The 19,279-nt window shown below is 43.6% G+C and overlaps 1 protein-coding gene across 2 annotated transcripts in view; it reads left to right on the top strand.

Annotated features, from left to right (window-relative positions):
* The window catches only part of LOC137375926 (polypeptide N-acetylgalactosaminyltransferase 10-like), a 137,526-nt gene that overhangs the window by 23,817 nt on the left and 94,430 nt on the right, over positions 1-19,279 (top strand). For both annotated transcript variants that reach the window (XR_010976097.1, XM_068043634.1), the window contains exon 2: positions 9,995-10,100. Coding sequence is in view for 1 of the 2 variants with exons in the window: in XM_068043634.1 (XP_067899735.1) it covers positions 9,995-10,100 (106 nt within the window). In the remaining variant the exon portion in view is untranslated. The remainder of the gene's footprint in view (positions 1-9,994; positions 10,101-19,279) is intronic.

Here is a 19,279-nt window from a genome sequence, read left to right on the forward strand (position 1 = left end):
CACTATAGGAAAGATGTGATTGCAATGGAGAGGGTACAGAGGAGATTCACCAGGATGTTGCCTGGGCTGGAGCATTTCAGCTATGAAGAGAGACTGAAAAGGCTAGGGTTGTTTTCCTTGGAGCAGAGAAGGCTGAGGGGGGACCTGATTTGAGGTATACAAAATTGAGGGGCATTGATAGGTTAGATAGGAAGAAACTTTTTCCCATAGCAGAGCGGTCAATAACCAGGGGGCATAGATTTAAGGTAAGGGTCAGGAGGATTAGAGGGGAGTTGAGGAAACATTTTTTCACCCGGAGATGGAATGCACTGCCTGAAGGGGTGGTAGAGGCAGGAAAGCTCACAATATTTAAGTAGTATTTAGATGAGCACTTGAAACGCCATTGCATGCAAAGCTACAGGCCAACTGCGGGAAGTGGGATTAGTTTTGGACGGGTGCTTGATGGTCGGCGCAGGTGCGTTGGGCTGAAGGGCCTGTTTCTGTGCTGTAAAACTCTGACTGTTTTGTTATGAAGGAGATGAGAAAAATGGTAAATTAATAAATAGGGAGATTTAGACTAAGAAATAAGAGGTTGTAAATTTAAACATAAATTCGAGTCATAGTCATGCAGCGCATAAACAGGCCCTTCAGCCCAACGCACCTGCGCCGACCATCAAGCAACCGTCCAAAACTAGGGTCCGACCATCCATTGTATATTCCCCTGCCTTGTTAGTCCTCCCAAAATGCATCACCTTACACTTCTCAGGATTCAATTCTATTTGCCACAGCTCTCCCAGCTTACCAGCCCATCTATATCGTCCTGTAATCTAAGGCTTTCCTCCGCACTATTTACGACGCCACCAATTTTCGTGTCATCTGTGAACTTACTTAACATACCTCCTATATTCACGTCTAAATCATTGATGTACACTATAAACAGCAAGGGTCCTAGCACCAATCCCTGTGGTACACCACCGGTCACAGGCTTCCACTCGCAAAAACAACCCTCGAACATCACCCTCTGTTTCCTGCCACGAAACCAATTTTGGAATCCAAATTGCCCTGGATCCCATGGACTCTTACCTTCTTAACCAATCTGCCATGTGGGACCTTATCAAAAGCCTTACTGAAGTCCATGTCGACTACATCAACTGCCTTACCCTCATCTACACATCCAGTCACCTCCTCAAAAAATTCATTCAAGTTGGTTAGACACGATCTCCCCTGACAAAGCTGTGCTGACTATCCCTGATTAATCCCTGCCTCTCCACGTGGAGATTATTCCTGTCCCTCAGAAATTTTTCCAATCTTTTCCCAACCACTGATGTTAGACTCACCAGCCTGTAATTACCAGGTCTATCCCTGCTACCCTTCTTGAATAATGGTACCACTTTCGCTGTCCTCCAGTTCTCTGGTACCTCTCCAGTGGCCAGAGAGGATCTGAAAATTTGTGTCAGCCCCCCCCTGCTATCTCCTCACTTCCCTCACATGATGGCCTGGGGATTTATACACTTTTAAGCCCACTAAAACATTTAATACTTCCTCCCTTTCAATGCTAATATCTTCAAGTAAATCGCAGTCCCCCTTCCCTGATCTCTACACCTACATTGTCCTTCTCCATAGTGAACACAGATGAAAAGTAATCATTTAAAACCTCACCTATGTCCTCCGGATCCACACACAGATTGACACTTTGGTCCCTAATGGGCCCTACTCTTTCCCTGGTTATCCTCTTGCCCTTAATAAACTTATAAAATGCCTTAGGATTTTCCTTTATCTTGCCCGCCAATGTTTTTTCATGTCCCCTCTTCGCTCTCCCAATTACTTTTTTTAAGTACCCCCCCCCCCCCCCCAACCCCCCACACTTTCTATACTCCTCTAATGCCTCCACTGTTTTCAGCACTCCAAATTAGCCATAAGCCTCCTTTTTTTTTCCTTATCCAATCCTTTATATCCCTTGACATCCAGGGTTCTCTGGACTTGTTGGTCCTACCCTTCACCTTAACAGGTATAACTCTCACTCACTATAAGTTGACGGAGAGCAGATTAAAAAGACTACAACACCAGAAAGTGAAAGATGTGACTATATTAAACTCAAGTTTATTATTGCAGAGAAAGTAAATGCAGTGTTCCAAGGTTCTGAATTGTGGTGGAAAAGATCAGGAGAGGTGGCCAAAAGCTTGAGTGAATAGGTGGGTTCTAACAAGGTTGTGAAATGCGTCAGTGAGGCTGTGAGTTCAACGGAGAATGATTGAAGCAATTTAGGATTCAGAGGCGTCAGACAACTTAAAGGTATGGGATGGGACATGAGTTGATTGCAGACATGGGGTGGGCTGAGGCTTTGGAGGAATTTTAAGACTAAGACAAAAATTTTAAATTAAATGCATTGTAGAAAGGCAGCCAGTGTAGTTCAGCAATGCTGGAAACGATGATTTAATGTTATATTTGTTATATCCTCTGCCAGATAGGGTACAGGCAGCAGAGGATATAACCGTGTTTAAAAAGCAGTTGGTTAGGTAGTTTAAAAGGCAAGAACATGAAAGGATACAGGAAAAAGACAGTTGCGATTCAAGTTGAAGCTGGTACAATAGGCTGTTCTGTACAATTCTGTATTGTAGTGTCTATGAAATGGACAGCTTCTGTTCATGGTGTTATGCTCAGGTGAGGAGGGGTCGCAAGGCTCCCCTTTTGGCCTTCCTCTTGTTTAACCGCAGAGATGGACTGATAGTCGCATGTCTGTGTATTCTCTGGTGCCTTTTAAATGAGATTCAAGTTTAGGAATCTCAATCTCTCTCAGGCCTCTTGGTGTCCTGGAGGGGTTCATCCTTTCAATGTTGATGTACCAGGATAGCTTTGAATGTCTTGCTAATGAAAGCAGTCTCCAGTAGTTGAATCAATAGGGCAAGACATTCATCTATACTTTGATGCCTTGGAATGTGAAAGGTGTTCAAATGCAATTGGTGGTATCCATTTCTATATGTGACAAAATCTTTGTAAACATTGAATATAATCCAGTTTTCCGTTTTTTTAAAAGTTTTTAATGTAGGTTTCCAGTCGATTAATTAAAAATCATCTTTCAACATATCACGTCTTCATGACACCTCCACGCCACAAGGTATGAAGTGTGACAGCGGGAACATTTCATTCTAGGGGGGATTGATTTTTAAAAAAGGAGGAAACTACACACATTCATTCTTACTCACTGCTCAAGTTCACAAATTAATCTTAGCATTTTCTGCAACAGCTATTCTGGTTCTATTTTTTGGAGTTTTGTGGGGGATGGTTGTGCATTGGGTTAGACCCTGGGCAATGCATCAACTATTACATTTTTTTTTTATTCCTGCAATGTGAGTAATTTTTAAATGGTAGGGTTGTAAGAGCAGACTCCATCGAAATAGCCTTGCATTTTGTTATTTGAATTTCTCCACAAAAGTTAATAGATGATGGTCTATATAAACCATCATCTCTCTGTATCCATTTTGAACATAAATTTCAAAGTGCTGGAGAGCTGGCGACATTCACAACATTTCTTTGTCCACAGTGGAACATCTCTTTTGGTGTCGGTTTAACTTTTTGGAGAAGTACCCGACTGGTTTCTTAATGCCTGTCTCATCGTTTTGAAGCAGGACGGCACCTACTCCTAGGCCACTACTATTAACTGCCACTTTAAAGGGTTTATTAAAGTTGGGAGCTGCCAGAACTGGTTCGTTTCTTAATACGGCTTTTAACCTCTCAAAAGCTGTTTGGTACCTCTCTGACCACTCTACCTTGGCTTTTTTTCTGCAGTATGTCTGTCAGTGGGGCGGCTATAGTGCTGAAGTTTGGAACAAGCTTGCAGTAAAACCCGCACATCCCCAAAAAAGGCATTATTTCCCTTTTTGTCATGGGTATGGGCAGCACCCACCCCTGACCTACAACATACCTGAGGTAGATCACTTGAGCTTTAGCAAACTCTGATTTTGCAAAGTTTACTACCAGGTTAGCTGACTGTAACCTTTGGAAGAGAATGTCTAATTGGGCTAGGTGGTCCCCTCCCAGGTCTCACTGTACACCAGCAAATCATCCAGGTTTACTACACAGTTAGGTAGACCAGCCACTACCTGGTTCAGCAACCTTTGGAAGATGGCTGCAGCATCACTCAGCACTGGAATAGGCCATCTGGGGGGACAAAAGCTGAGCTCTGTTTGGCTCGGGGTGTTAAGGGAACTTGCCTGTATCCTTTTTAGCAAACTTATTTTGATTAGGTAGGTGGCATTCCCTACACCTATCAATAGAATCTTCCAGGTGGGGAATTGGGTAGGAATCTGCTCTGCTCACTGCATTAAATTCCTGTAATCCATGCAGAGCCTTGTTGAGCCATTGGGCTTGGGTTCTCGCACAGCTGGGGAACTCCAGCTGCACTGGCTGGGCTCAGTCAGTTTGTTTTCTAGCATATATTGTATTTCCTCCCGAACCTTTTATCCTTGGGAGGGGCATTATGGATGAGTTCACGGAGATCTGTGTAGAACATCTTTGTCAGTTGGGTTAGCCTTCAGGGTTGGAGCATAAACACTGAGGGTTGCATGCTGCTGGTCTTGGAGGGGGAAGGTGCAGGGATATGATGCGTTCATAGTGGCCGATTGGCAGGTTTGAAAGTTTAGTGGCGATAGTCTTCTTCACCTTGAAGCTGACACTGAAGAGGCGTTGTTCACCTTAAGGTCTACCTGACCAATAGAGGGTGTAGCCAATGTTGTGTCCTGTTAGGCTGCCTTGCTCTGAGAAGTGGACCTCACTCAGCCATTATATCAATGTCTAGTCTGGCTAGCTCATGGGCCACCAGGGCTGAGCGTCGTTGGGGACGGCTGTTGTCACCAGGGTCGAGCATTGTTCTCACGTTCCAGCAGGCAAGTTTCAGAATTTTTCCTCTTTTCCCACCTTTTGAAGCAAGGTTAGAAGCTCGCATTTCTTTCTCTGTCGTAGTTTGACCGCATTAAGAGATGCCTGTTGACTGCAACAAGCCAACTGGGTGGTAGGGAGACAAGAGTTTGTTTCGGCCACCTTTTCTAGGCCCCTCTCCAATTTCGGAGTATGCAGCGCTGTCCTTCAAAAAGGCTGCTTGGTCGCTCAGGGTGCTACCAGGTGATGATGTCGTCTCTAGGTCATCATCAAAACGAACAAAATCCTGAGCCACCTGCATGCAGAATTGGAACTGCGGCTGCCAGTGCCATCTTGCACCTGCTTTTTTTTTTTTTGCCCCTTCCCCGTCGCTACAGGACTTACTTGTTGAGTTATAGTTGGGGTGGATGGATCTCCTTCCTGCCTGTACAGTGGTGCTTTAAGGTGGAGTACAGCTTGCGCTGACTGACCCCACCCTTTAAGCCTGGAGCTCATCAGTCATGGCCCAGTGAACTGAGACAGCAGTAGCGAGGTCTCCAAGTCATAGATTTGGATTCAGAGTTTTCCTCTCCTAGGTGGGGACACTTTTCCCTTGTTATTTTATCCATAGCTAGTATACCAACAATCATAGTCCACGCAATATGTTGTGGTATGCCTTTGGTCCAGAACATGATGGTCACTTGAGCTGCTTGGAATCCTTCCGCCCTGACCTCTACCTTTATCAAGAAAGACGTCTGCCTAGGTGGTGTCATGTTCATTCATCATTTCTTCCCTCACTACGTTTCGCCCATCAGCTGAGACAATGTACCAGGGTGTGGTGCTTGGAACCAGCAGTGAGAGCTGGGTGTAGATGAGGACCGGTGATTCCAGTCCATCTTACAAATTGGATGCAGCTGACTGAAAATACAAGGGTATTACCTCTATATATAGTATAACTATTCATGAGCATAACCGCAACAACATTTGAAATCATTCTAATTTAAAACATAGCATCTCAAGTGAGTTTTATCAGTCCATAACTTATATAAATTCATCCAACAGATAAAACATGGCAAATGTTAACCCTTTAGTTCCTACACTGTTCCACGTCTCAAGTGCATAACATTCTTTTATTTTTCTATAGTAGTTATTAAGGAGCCAAAATGTAACTATTTTGTTCAGTCTCAATTTCTTAAGGTGAATATTGTAACTTAAAGTGCCTTCCAGTTTCACGAGTGGTCTCTGCTTTTATGTCCTACATTACAATACATGTTTTTTTTTTTTTGAATCATTACTTAGCTGACCTGGCATTTCTCACCAGTACTTCAAAGTACGTTTACAGATTTTGGAGCATTTGTACTTTTTTAAAAATTGAGTATTTTAAATAAACAGGACTATGTAATACAGTTATTTCTTTTGTATTTCAACAGTTACAAATTCCATCAAACCAGCATGCCTGTTATCCTTTCTGTTTTTGTTATTTCGAGATATGGGCATCGTTGGCAAGGCCAGCATTTATTGCCCATCTGTAATTGCCTTTGAGAAGGTGATGTGAGCTGCTGCCTTGAGCCACTGCTGTGCTTGTAGGTACACCTTCATCTTTGTTAGGAAGAGTGTGCCAGGATTTTGACCCAGTAACTGTGAAAGAATGGCGATTATAGTTCCAAGTCAGGTTGGTGTGTGACTTGGAGGAGAACTTGCAGGTGGTTGTATTCCCATGCACATTCTGCTCTTGTTTTAGGTGGCGGAGTTTGCAGGTTTGGATGAAGCCTTGGTGAGCGGCTGTGGGGCATCTTTAGATGGTATGCACTGAATCATGGAATAATTACAGCACAGGAGGAGGCTATTCAGCCCGTTGTGTCTGTACTGGTTCTCTGCAAGAGTGACTCAGCGAGCTCCACTCCCCTGCCTTGACCCTGTAGTCCAGCAATTTTTTTTCTTTTCAGGTACTTTATCCAATTCCCTTTTGAAAGCCATGAAGTGCATTCCCGATCCTCACCACACGCTGTGTAAAAGAAGTTCTTCCTTGTGTTGCCATTGATTCTAAATCACCTTAAATCGGTGTCCTCTGGTTCTCGATCCTTCCACCAATGGGAATAGTTTCTCATTATCTATCTACTCTGTCTAGACTCCTCATGATTTTGAACACTTCTATGAAATCTCTCTACTTTTTCTATGCAGAACAACCCCAACATCTCCAACCTATCCACGTAACTGCAGTCCCTCATCCCTGGACCCATTCTTGTAAATCTCTGCATCCTCTCTAATGCCTTCACATCATTCCGAAAGTGCGCTGTCCAGAATTGGACACTATTCCAGTTGAGGCCAAACCAGTGTTTTACAAAAGTTCACCATAACCTCCTTGCACATGTCTTTTTAACCACTTTCTCAACTTGCTGTGCCACCTTCAACAATTTGTGCACACATGGTCTCTCTGTTCCTGCACCCCCTTTAGAATTGTACCCTAAATTTTATATTACCTCTCCTCATTCTTCCTCCCAAAATGTATCACTTCACATTTCTCTGCATTAAATTTTATCTGCCAAGAGTCTGCCCATTCCACCTAGCTGTCTATGTACTCTTGAGGTCTATCACTATCCTCCTCATAATTCACAATACTTCTAAGTTTTGTCTGATCTGCAAATTTTGAAATTGTGCAGTATATCAAGAAAATCAGTGGCCTCGTACTGATGCCAGGGAACCCCCCTATCTACCTTCTTCCATTCAAAAAAAACAACAGTTCACCACTACTCTTTTTCCCTATCACTCAGCTAATTTCATATCCATGTCTCCTAATGCATTGTGCCTCTTTCTCCATTCTAATGCCATGTCCTGGTTCCCATCCCCCTGCCAAATTGGCTTAACTCCCCAAGGCTCCTTCAATAGCACCTTCTAAACCTTTGACCTCTATCATCTAGAAGGACCAGGGCAGCAGATGCATGGGAATGCCATCAACTAAGAGGTCTACCCCCGCCCCCAAGTCACTCTCCATCCTGACTTGGAAATATATTACTGTTTCTTCACTTTTTCTGGGTCAAAATCCTGGAACTCCCTCCCTAACAGTGCTGAGTATACCTTTCCACATGGACTGCACAGGCTCAAGAAGGCGACTCACCACCATCTTTTCGGGCAATTAGGGATGGGCAATAAATGCTGGCCTTGCCAGCAAAGCCCACATCCCATGAATGAATAAAAAAAAATTGTCCTGCTGCCCTGGCAAATAGTTATCCCTCGATCAGCGTCATAAAACAAATTATATTGCCATTTTCATTACTGTTTGTGGGAGCTTGTTTGCAAAAGTACTGCCACATTTCCTGCTTTACAACAGTGACTAGACATCAGAAGTACTTCATTGGCTGTAAAATGCTTTGGGATATTCTGTGGTCATGAAAGACGCTAAATAAATGCAAGTCTTTTATTGTGAGAACAGAGTGGCACTGTTCAATATTTTAGCTTGTATAGAAAGAGTGGCTAATTCTGTTGCCATCTCTGGAAATTATATTTACAAATCAATACCAATTATTGTCCAAGTTCCTTGGGATAATTCTATTGCATTATCAATGGAAGCTATGCTGATAGATATTGATCTTTTCCTTGTGGTTTTTTGCTTTGTAACGCTTCATCCAAAAAGTATTTTCTTGAGTTGTTTTCAATCAATACGCTCCATATATTGCCTCTAAGTAAAGGCCGCACAATTTATGCTGACAATGTAGTGCAGCAGTAAGAGAGTGCTGATTATTAGAGCTGCCGTTTTTTGAATGAGTCAGTAAACTAAAGCTTAAACTGCATGCAAAAGATCCCATGCCACTTTTTTTGTTTGAAAAGTCAGGAGTTCTTCAGGTTTCTGGGAAAGCATACAACCTGTAATCAATGACACTAACAGATTAACTGGTTATTCATCTCATTGTTGTTTGTGACATCTTGCTTTATGCAAATTGGCTGCCAAACTTGCTTGCACAACTGTGACTACACTTCAAAAATAACTTCTTTGGGGAGTCATGAAAAGGGAAATACAGGTTAGCGCTTTCTTCCAAATGATGTACTTCATTAAATTTGATCAAAACATGTTTTAACAAATGCTTACAAAATGCAATGATGTGTGCATTGGGGGAAAAAATTGTGAATGAAAGCCATTGTTCTTTTCACTAATAACTTTTTGTTCTTGTGAAGTTTCTGAGAGTTTAAGTTCACGGCACTCAAGTTAAATGGATTGATTTCCACTTCAGATCTGAATTTCTTCAACCATGTGGAACTACAGTTTGTTAAATTCTGATATAGAAAGTTTGTTTTTGTTACAAAGTTTATATTTGGACTGTTGCAAATAAACAATTATAATCTGCATGTTGGTCAGGGTACATTGACACTTTTTGTGATGGTAACAATGGTATGTAAACAGAATTGATAGATTAAAATGACTTTCAGACTTGCGCTATAGTCTGAGATTTGCAGTTTGGATGGCAAAGGGGAGTTTTTGTATGGATCCTTCTATTGGTTATCCTTCCTGAGGTAAAAGTTTAAAAGTAACCTTAATTGGTTTATCTTTTTCTACCTTCAAGACTCCTTGGTATTGGAACTTTTTAAAATGAAAATATGAATGCATTTTGCTATAGTATAATCTGCTAGCCATATACCTTTTCTATTTTTTATTTGGTATTCTGGGAAGAAGCTAAAGCAGGTAGTACATCTGTTCCCAATTTAGCAGTAATATCCATCTTTTTATTGTTTGGAATGACTATATGCCATGAAACTAGAACTTCAAATTGTCAGACAAATAACTTAGTGTATTGTTCTTCGTGCTCCATCTGTCTTTAATAACTAATTTTATTTCATAAAATTGTCAAGAAAGGTACACTTCTCAAAGCAAATAAGAGTATTGATTCTTACTGCCCAGCCAGCTAATTGCAATTTGTTAAAACAGCAAAATCAATAAATGTTCAAAAACTACACACTTAATGAATCATTAGGGTGTTTCACCCTGCTACAATCTATTGAAGTGTTTGCATTCATGCCTAATATAGGGGTGGTTAGATTTAGTATAGGTTTTCGCCACATATTGTTCCAAATATAAATTGCTAATCAAGTAAATAGCACAGATACCACTTGGATAACCTTATCAGTACGGTGTTAGTTTGATGCAAAAAATTTTTTTTTTTAAAAAAAGGGTTTACCAATCAAGCCAAGACAAGACACTTTCTTCATTGGAGATGGATTGAAGAAGAAAGATTGGCATGACAATGAGGCAATCAGAGCGGATGCAGCAAAATCAGGTATGTATTTATCAATAGTTTCTTACTGTAGTTCCTGAAGAAAACTATTTGGTTCCGCAGGAGTGATTAGGTTTAATAAATGTATTTGCTAAATGAGCCATCCTTTTATAGTTGTAAAATAAACTACAGACCTAATGATTTTTTAAAAATTTGTACTAGTTAACCTGTTGTGCCATTCCCCACAGCAATTAGAAGAGCTGCGTGGGAATTGAAGAAAAAGAGGGAAATTGGAAAGAGTTAGTGGGCTAGGAATTGAAGAAAATGAGACACAATTTAGTGTTAAAGAGCAGGTCAAAAATGAAAAGAATTAAAGAACAATGAAGTGTTAGACAAAGAGCTGCCTGGAATTTCTTTTAACAAAAAAGTTAAAATTGGGAATAAAAGAATGGGCAAGGAATATAAAAATGAGGCAAAATGTAGGGCTTAAAGAGCAGGCTGGGATAAAGTAAGAACAATGATTGATGAAAATTCCTGGAATTAGGTAAAATATAGAGGAGCAACAGGAGGTTGGAAAATGAGTTGATATGGATATTCTGACTGGGGCTGGAATGAGATTTCAGGCATTCGGGTTGAATGTAGAAAAAAAATCAGTAAGGCTGGGTGTAGGACATGATGTATTATGTGGATAACAATATCAGATAGCAAATTGAAAAGAGAAATTGCTATCTTAAAAATAAGGTCCACCTAGATCATTTTCTACCTTCCTGTCGCCATGTGATACAACAGTAATGGAGTTCTTGAGGAATGACGCAAGCAAAACTCCAGTGGTGGAGAGCTTTGGAAATGATAGGTCCAAGGTTGCTTTTTCCTCCTAAAGTACAATTGCCACATCCTATCTCAAAATACTCGTACTGCATTCCAAAATGAAAATGTTCCTGAAATCTCTCAAATTTACATTTGAGTGAATTCTTCTACCCCAGAGAGTCAGTTCTATATTTGACCATGTATCCATTGAAATATTGTGTCTGCAAATTAGTCTTGAGTTTACTCAGCCTGTGTCCTCTGATTCTACTGTTCTGGACAAGGTGAACTAGCTTGTCATGATCTACATTATCTAGCCCGTGTAGAATCCTACAGCAAGAATATCACCTCTTGGCCTTCTCTTTTCCAGTGAGAACGTGCTCAATTTACATAAATGTTGCACATCAACAGTGGAGCGGCAATGGAGCAAGGCACACGGCTATTAGGAACCTCTGAGCAGGGCTAGGAAATTTGAGCGGGAGCTAGCAACAGCTTAAGAGTAGGACTTAGAAATTTCTGAAAAATAGAGGCACTGATATTGCTCTCTTGAGGAGTGGGGGTGGGGGGAAAGGATAACAGCACTTACTGTTATTAGAGCTTACATCTGACTACAACTTCTATCATGCACAAATGTGGAAATCCAGAAACTTCTGTCAGTGATGCCCTGCTCCTCTGCAGGGTATGCTTTTGCAGTCCTCGCCAATAGACTTGGCACTGAAATCAGTGTAATTCTGTGAACTTGAGGTAATTACCCACTAGTCTCGCACTTAAAAAAAAATAAGTGGAACTTGTGCAATGTCCAATGTTTGAGATGTCTGCGCTACACTATGGAGGTTGTCAGTGAAATCTGCCAACTGCTACAGCCGCAATTCCAACCTCAGGAGGGCAAGGACAGCATTGCCAGTGACAATGAAGGTAACTGTGGTTATTAACTTTTATGCATCTGGCTCCTCCTAGCCTGCGGCTGGAGCTATTAGCAACATCTCGTAGTTTGCAGTGTACTGTTAGATAAGGGAGGTCATTGAGGCCCTCTATGTTAAAAGAGATGGATTCATCTCATTCCCTCTTGCCAGAGAGAAGCAGCCAGAGCCAGCACAAGGGTTTGCAAGGATTGCAGATTTCCCCATGGTGCAGGTTGCCATTCACTGCAGCACGGTGCTTTGTGCATGCCTCATGTCAACTCTACCATTGTACCTGAATCGAAATTGATTCCACTACCTCAAGCTGCATCATGTAGGTCAGTATCCTGGCATCAGTCATGAGGCATTCATTCTGCAACAGTTCACCATGCCAGGTGTTTTTGAACCACCGTGGAAAAGCAAAGGGTGGCTACTGAGCAACAAGCGTTTAGGAAGTAAATAAGAGCCACGCTGCCACGAGCAAAGCCATTAGCATTCTGAATCAACAATTCCACTTCCTGGATTGCTCTGGGGGAGCCCTGCTGTAGTCGGTGAGCAGGTCTCCAGATTTGTTGAGTGTGCTGCACAACCTTGCCATCATTTTCATTTTTATTCGTTTCATGGGATGAGGGCTTCACTGGCTAAGCCAGCATTTATTGCCCATCCCTAGTTGCCCTTGAGAAGGTGGTGGTGACCTGCCTCTTGAACCGCTGCAGTCCTTGTGGGGTAGGTACACCCACAGTGTGATGAGGAAGGGAGTTCCAGGATTTTGACCCAGCGACAGTGAAAGAACAGCGATTATAGTTCCAAGTCAGGATGGTGTGTGGCTTGGAGGGGCACTTGCAGGTGGTGATGTTCCCACGCATCTGTTGTCCTTGTTCTAGGTGGTAGAGGTCGTGGGTTTGGAAAGTGCCGCCTGAGTAGCCTTGGTGTGTTGCTACGGTGCATCTTGTAGATGGTACACACTGCCGCCACTGTGCGTTTGTGGTGGAGTGAGTGAATGTTTATGATTGGGGTGACAGTCAAGTGGGCTACTTTGTCCTGGATGGTGTCGAGCTTCTCAAGTGTTGTTGGAGCTGCAGCCATCCAGGCACGTGGAGAGTATTCCATCGCACTGCTGACTTTTGTGTCTTGTTGATGATGGACAGGCTTTGGGGAGTTAGGAGATGAGTTATTTGCTGCAGGATTCCTAGCCTCTGACCTGCTCTTGTAGCCACGGTATTTATATAGCTCCCGAGTTCAGTTTCTGGTCAATGGTAACCCCCAGGATGTTGATAGTGGGGGATTCAGCAATGGTAATGCCATTGAATGTCAAGGGGAGATGGTCAGATTCTCTCTTGGAGATGGTCATTGCCCGGCACTTGTGTGGCGCAAATTTTACTTGCCACTTATCAGCTCAAGCCTGGATATTGTCCAAGTCTTGCTGCATTTCTACAGGGACTGCTTCAGTATCTGAGAAGTCACGAATGGTGCTGAACATTGTGCAATCATCAGCTAACATCCCCAATTCTGACCTTATAATTGAAGAAAGGTCATTGATGAAGCAGCTGAAGATGGTTGGGCCTAGAACAGTACCCTGAAGAACTCTTGCAGTGATGTCCTGGAGCTGAGATGATTGACCTCCAACAACCACAACCATCTTCCTTTGTGCTAGGTACGATTCCAACCAGTGGACCATTTTTCTCCCTGATTCCCATCGACTTCAGTTTTGCTAGGTCTCCTTGACGCCATACTCCATCAAATGCTGCCTTGATGTCCAGGGCAGTCACTCTCACCTCGCCTCTTGAGTTCAGCTCTTTTATCCATGTTTCAACCAAGGCTGTAATGAGGTCAGGAGCTGGCGGAACCCAAACAGAGTACCACTGAGCAGGTCATTGCTGAGCAAGTGCCGCTTGATAGCACTGTCAGTGACACCTTCCATCATTTCCCTGATGATCGAGAGTAAACTGATGGGGTGGTAATTAGCCCGATTGGATTTGTGCTGCTTTTTGTGTACAGGACATACCTGGACAATTTTCCACTTTGCTGGGTAGAAGCCAGTGTTGTAACTGTACAGGAACAGCTTGGCTAGGGGCGCGGCAAGTTCTGGAGCACAGGTCTTCAGTACTATTGCCGGAATGTTGTCAGGGCCCATAGCCTTTGCAGTATTCAGTCACTTCAGTCGTTTCTTGTTATCATGCAGAGTGAATCGAATTGGCTGAAGACTGGCATCTGTGATGCTGGGAACTTCAGGAGGAGGCCGAGATGGATCATCCACTTGACACTTCTGGCTGAAGATTGTTGCAAATGCTTCAGCCTTATCTTTTGCACTGATGGCAGGACTGCAGAGCTTAGATCTGATCCATTGGTTGTGGGATCGCTTAGCTCTATCGCATGCTGCTTCTGCTGTTTGGCATGCAAGTAATCCTGGGTGGTAGCTTCACCAGGTTGACACCTCATTTTGAGGTATGCTTGGTGCTGCTCCTGGCATGCCCTCTTGCACTCTTCATTGAGCCAGGGTTGGTCTCTTGGCTTGATGGTAATGATAGAGTGGGGGATATGCCGGGCCATGAGGTTACAGATTGTGGTTGAATACAGTTCTGCTGCTGCTGATGGTCCACAGTGCCTCATGGATGCCCAGCTTCGCATTGCTAGATCTGTTCGAAATCTATCCCATTTAACACAGTGGTAGTGCCACACAACACGATTGGAGGGTATCCTCAATGTGAAGATTTGAGACTTCATCTCCAAAAGACTGTGCGGTGAATGCCGCAGGCAGATTAGTGGGGATGAGGTCAGGTATGTTTTTCCCTCTTGTTATTTTCCTCACTGCAGACTCATTCTAGCAGCTATGTCCTTTAGGTTGGGGAGTGGGGGGGGGGGGGGGTGGTGGCGGCAGGTGTGTGGTGTGGTAGATGGTAATCAGCAGGCGGTTACCTTGCCCATGTTTCACCTGATGCCATGAGATTTCACGGGGTCTGGAGTTGATGTTGAGGACTCCTAGGGCAACCCCCTCCCAACTGTATACCACTGTGCCGCCACCTCTTCTGGGTCTGTCCTGCCAGTGGGACAGGCCATACCCAGGGATGGTGATGGTTATGTCTGGGACATTGTAAGGATTCGTTGAGTATGACTGTCAAGCTATTGCTTGACTAGTCTGTGGGACAGCCCTCCCAACTTTGACATAAGCTCCCAGATATTAGTAAGGAAGATTTTGCAGGGTCGACAGGGCTGGGTTTGCCGTTGTTGTTTCCGGTGCCTAGGTTGATGCCCGGTGGTCCATCCGGATTCATTGTTTATCGACTTTTTAGCAGTTAAGTACGACTGAATGGCTTGCTCGGCGATTTCAGAGGGCATTTAAGAGTCAGCCACATTGCTGTGGGTCTGGAGTCAAAATTCGGCCAGACCAGGTAACAACAGCAGATTTCCTTCCCTAAAGGGCATTAGTGAAACAGATGGGTTTTTGCGACAATCAACAATGGTTTCATGGCCATCATTAGGCTAGCTTTGTAATTCCAGATTTTTAAAAATTCTTCATTGAATTCAAATTCCACGTTATGCCATGGTGGGATTCGAATCCATGTCCCCAGGGGAATCATGAGGGAACCGCCTTTGTCACCACCTATTGGATGAGAAGTTCAAGAGGCAGAGCAATCTAGACAGCCTTTTCCTTCCTAGGCTGGACATAAACAACTAATTTGAGAGAGACCAGTAACCTCAGGCATAATTCCCCATTCACCAACAGTCTCTCCCTTCTTACCCTTTGTCACTGACCAAAACATTGTTCTCTTGCTCACAATGCAAAAAGCCAACACTTAATGCACATTCCCATTCAAGTGTATAAATTAAATCATCCATATTGTATTCCAGAATAAACTTGTGCATTCCGTTAGTGCCTGTCTTCTGTATGCCTTTGCCTGTTCTAGTGCTCCTACAAAGTGCTATCCCAGTGGCTGTAGCATAGCTGATGGAAGGCTGCTAACTTTCATTGGTGGAGACTGCAGATGGCCTCAGCAGACGACCTTGTAAGGCTGACTGAGAACTGCAGCATCTTGGCATGGGGGGCAGCAGCCTGGACAGGCAACAGCAAGGACACTGGCAAGTGCAGGGGTCAAGGCTAGGACAAATGTTGTCAGCCTGAGGGAGGAAAGCAGATTCCTGCACCATGGAGCCACTGCCGCTCCTGCATGAAAGAGCCCCAGCAATTCTAGTAATGTGTTGGCAAACCGATTGCTTGACTGCTGAGAGATCCTGCAAGTCCCTTTGAACATTGGTATCCACAGCCATAATGGCAGCAGTCTGAGCTTCCGCTATAGCACTCAGATGTTGGGTAGAAGTTGAGACATCAGCCATCCAAAGCTGCTTCATGGTTGGTTCTACAAGTGTGTTGAACGAGTTGGTCGCCCATTACAAGTTGGAAAGAATGGGCTCCAAGGACTGCACGAAGTCCCGTGTCAATTTGGTACCAGACTCCTCCATGCTCCTTGATATTGAACGCTGGCTTCCTAGCAGGCTTTCCAACACATCAAGCATTTCAGTGTGTACACCATCAGTTTTTTTTTCTGTAGTTCTCTGCAGCAGAACTCGGGTGTGACCTCACCCTCTGAACTGGCACCTGCTGTTACCTTTACCCCTTCCCTGGGTGTTGGGTGTCTCACCATGTGCTGATCCTGCCTCTCTGCTATCCCTGTAAATTATATGCAGTGTCAGTATCTAAGTTGGTGATTGTGTCTGTGAAGTCGAGTGATGGCGTATCTTCATCTTCACTATCGTCTTGTTCTTCCACCACTGCCTGTTCTGATGAAGGGTCACAGGCCTGAAACATTAACTCTGCTTCTTTCTCTACAGATACTGCCAGACCTGCTGAGTATTTCCAGCACTTTGTTTTTTTTTTGAAGTATATGAATGTCAGGTAAAGTCCTGATGGAGACTGTTGGTAGGTGAATAATGGGAGTGTGATGATTTGAGCAGTGTCTGAGGATAGTGGTGCAGTTGGTAGGATGTGGCATTTGGCGTTGTATTCACTAAACTTGAACACTTGTGTGAGGTCATCAAACTTCTTCCACCATTGCATCCAGTTCCTTGGGGCTACATTCCTGGCATTAACCTTCTTGGCTATCTGGGCCTTGCCTTCTCAACATGTGTCTGAAGGGCCTCCTAGCCTGCTCCCCCCCGAGGATACAGGCCATCTCTCCACCTTTCCATTTTCTCCAGCAAGACCTCTGGTGTAGCATCTGGAAACCCGGGGCCCACCCTCTCATATAGTCAGCCATCCTTCTCTCTTTTCCAGGTCAGATTCAGTTGCAGGATGACTTCCAGCACCTTTTCCAGTCATAATGCTCCTCCCTTTTAAGTGGTGCAGGCTACCAGTAGTTCATGTTCATCATTGTATTGTTCCCCTGCTATTGTGTGCAGCCAATGAATAGCATGGTTTACATTGGCTGCACGTAGAAATCATTATAATTAGCAGGCAACACAAAGTTGGCATGCTGCCTGCAGTCTACACAACGGGCATGGGTTAATCACACATCACAATCCCAGTGCCTATTTTCAAGGGATAATCAATTTAAGCCTACTTACATTACATTTACACCGGTGGTGATTACTTCAAAAGTACTTGGCTTTGAGACATCTAGTGGTCATGAAAGGCGCTTATATAAATGCAAGGTTTTTTTTTCAAGATCTAATATATGATTATCCCTGGTTACTACGTTGACCTGTTGAGTTAGGAAACCGTCTTGTACATTTTCAACAAATATTTTAGCAGTATCTCCCATCATAACAGAGGGTAAAAGATCATGTTCCAGGAAAATTGAAGTTGTCGATTAAACAAAAGTGGCGTATCTGTGGATTAAATATATCATAAAAATACTTAAGCCATGTGTAATAATAATCTGTGTAAATCAGTGGACTAGATGAAAGTGATTTACTCCACGCTCAAGTTCATCCTCTGCACGGAAACCATGGTTTCCAGTTACGACAACTGCACTTCAACATTCTGCATTGATCTAAAACTGTGCAGTCAGAGTTTTACAGTACAGAAACAGGCCCTTTGGCAGAACGCGCCTGTGCTGACCATCAAGCACCCGTCCTAACTAATCCCATTTCCCTGCACTTGGCCTGTAGCCTTGTATGTTATGGCGTTTCAAGTGCTCATCTAAATACTACTTGAATGTCGTGAGTGTTCTTGCCTCTACCACCCCTTCAGGCAGTGTTTCCAGATTCCAACCACCCTCTGGGTGGAAAGAAAATCCTCCTCAACTCCCCTCTAAACCTCCTGCCCTTTACCTTAAATCTATGCTCCCTAGTTATTGACCTCTCTGCTATGGGAAAAAGTTTCTTCCTTTCTATCCTATCAATGCCCCTCATAACTTTGTATACCTCATTCAGGTCCCCCCTCATCCTTCTCCATTCCAAGGAAGAAAACCCCAGCCTATCCACTCTCTCTTCATAACTGAAATGCTCCAGCCCAGGCAACATCCTGGTGAATCTCCTCTGCACCCTCTCCATTGCAATCACATCCTTCCAATAGTGTGGTGACCAGAACTGTACACAGTACTGCAGCTGTGGCCTAACCAGCGTTTTATACAGCTCCATCATTATCTCCCTGCTCTTCTATTCTATGTCTCGGCTAATAAAGTCAAGTATCCCATATGCCTTCCTAACCACCTTATCTACCCGTGCTGCTGCCTTCGGTGATCTATGGATAAGCACCCCAAGGTCCCTCTGACCCTCTGTACTCCCAAGGTTCCTACCATCCATTGTATATTCCATTGCCTTGTTAGACCTCCCAAAGTGCATCACCTCACACTTCTCAGGATTAAACTTCATTTGCCACTGCTCCTCCCATCTTACCAGTCTATCTACATTGTCCTGTAATCTAAGGCTATCTTCCTCACTATTTACGACACCACCAATTTTCGTGTTGTCTGCAACTTGCTGATCGTACCTCTTATATTCACGTCTAAATCATTAATGTACACTACAAACAGTAAGGGTCCTAGCACCAATCCCTGTGGTACCCCACTGGTCACAGGCCTCCATTCACAAAAACAATCCTCTACCATCAGCCTCTGCCTCTTTCCACTAAACCAATTTTGAATCCAATTTGCCAAATTACCCTGGATCCCATGGGCTTTTACTTTCTTAACCAATCTCCCATGTGGGACCTTATCAAAAGCCTTACTGAAGTCCAAGTAGACTACATCAACTGCTTTACCCTCATCGACTCATCTAGTCACCTCCTCGAAAAATCCAATCAAGTTAGACACTATCTCCCCCTGACAAAGCTATGCTGATTAATCCCTGCCTCTCCAACTGGAGATTAATCCTGTCCTTCAGAATATTTTTCCAATAATTTCCCTACCACTGATGTTAGACTCACCGGCCTGTGATTACCTGGTTTATCCCTACTACCCTTCTTGAATAATGGTGCCATATTTGCTGTCCTCCAATCCTCTGGTACCTCTGCTGTGGCCAGAAAGTAAATGAAAATTTGTGTCAGGGCGCCTGCTAACTCCTCCCTTGCCTCACATAGCAGCCTGGGATACATCTCATCTG

This window comes from Heterodontus francisci, chromosome 12, assembly GCF_036365525.1.
Source record: "Heterodontus francisci isolate sHetFra1 chromosome 12, sHetFra1.hap1, whole genome shotgun sequence".
In the NCBI taxonomy this organism is placed as follows: Eukaryota; Metazoa; Chordata; class Chondrichthyes; order Heterodontiformes; family Heterodontidae; genus Heterodontus; species Heterodontus francisci.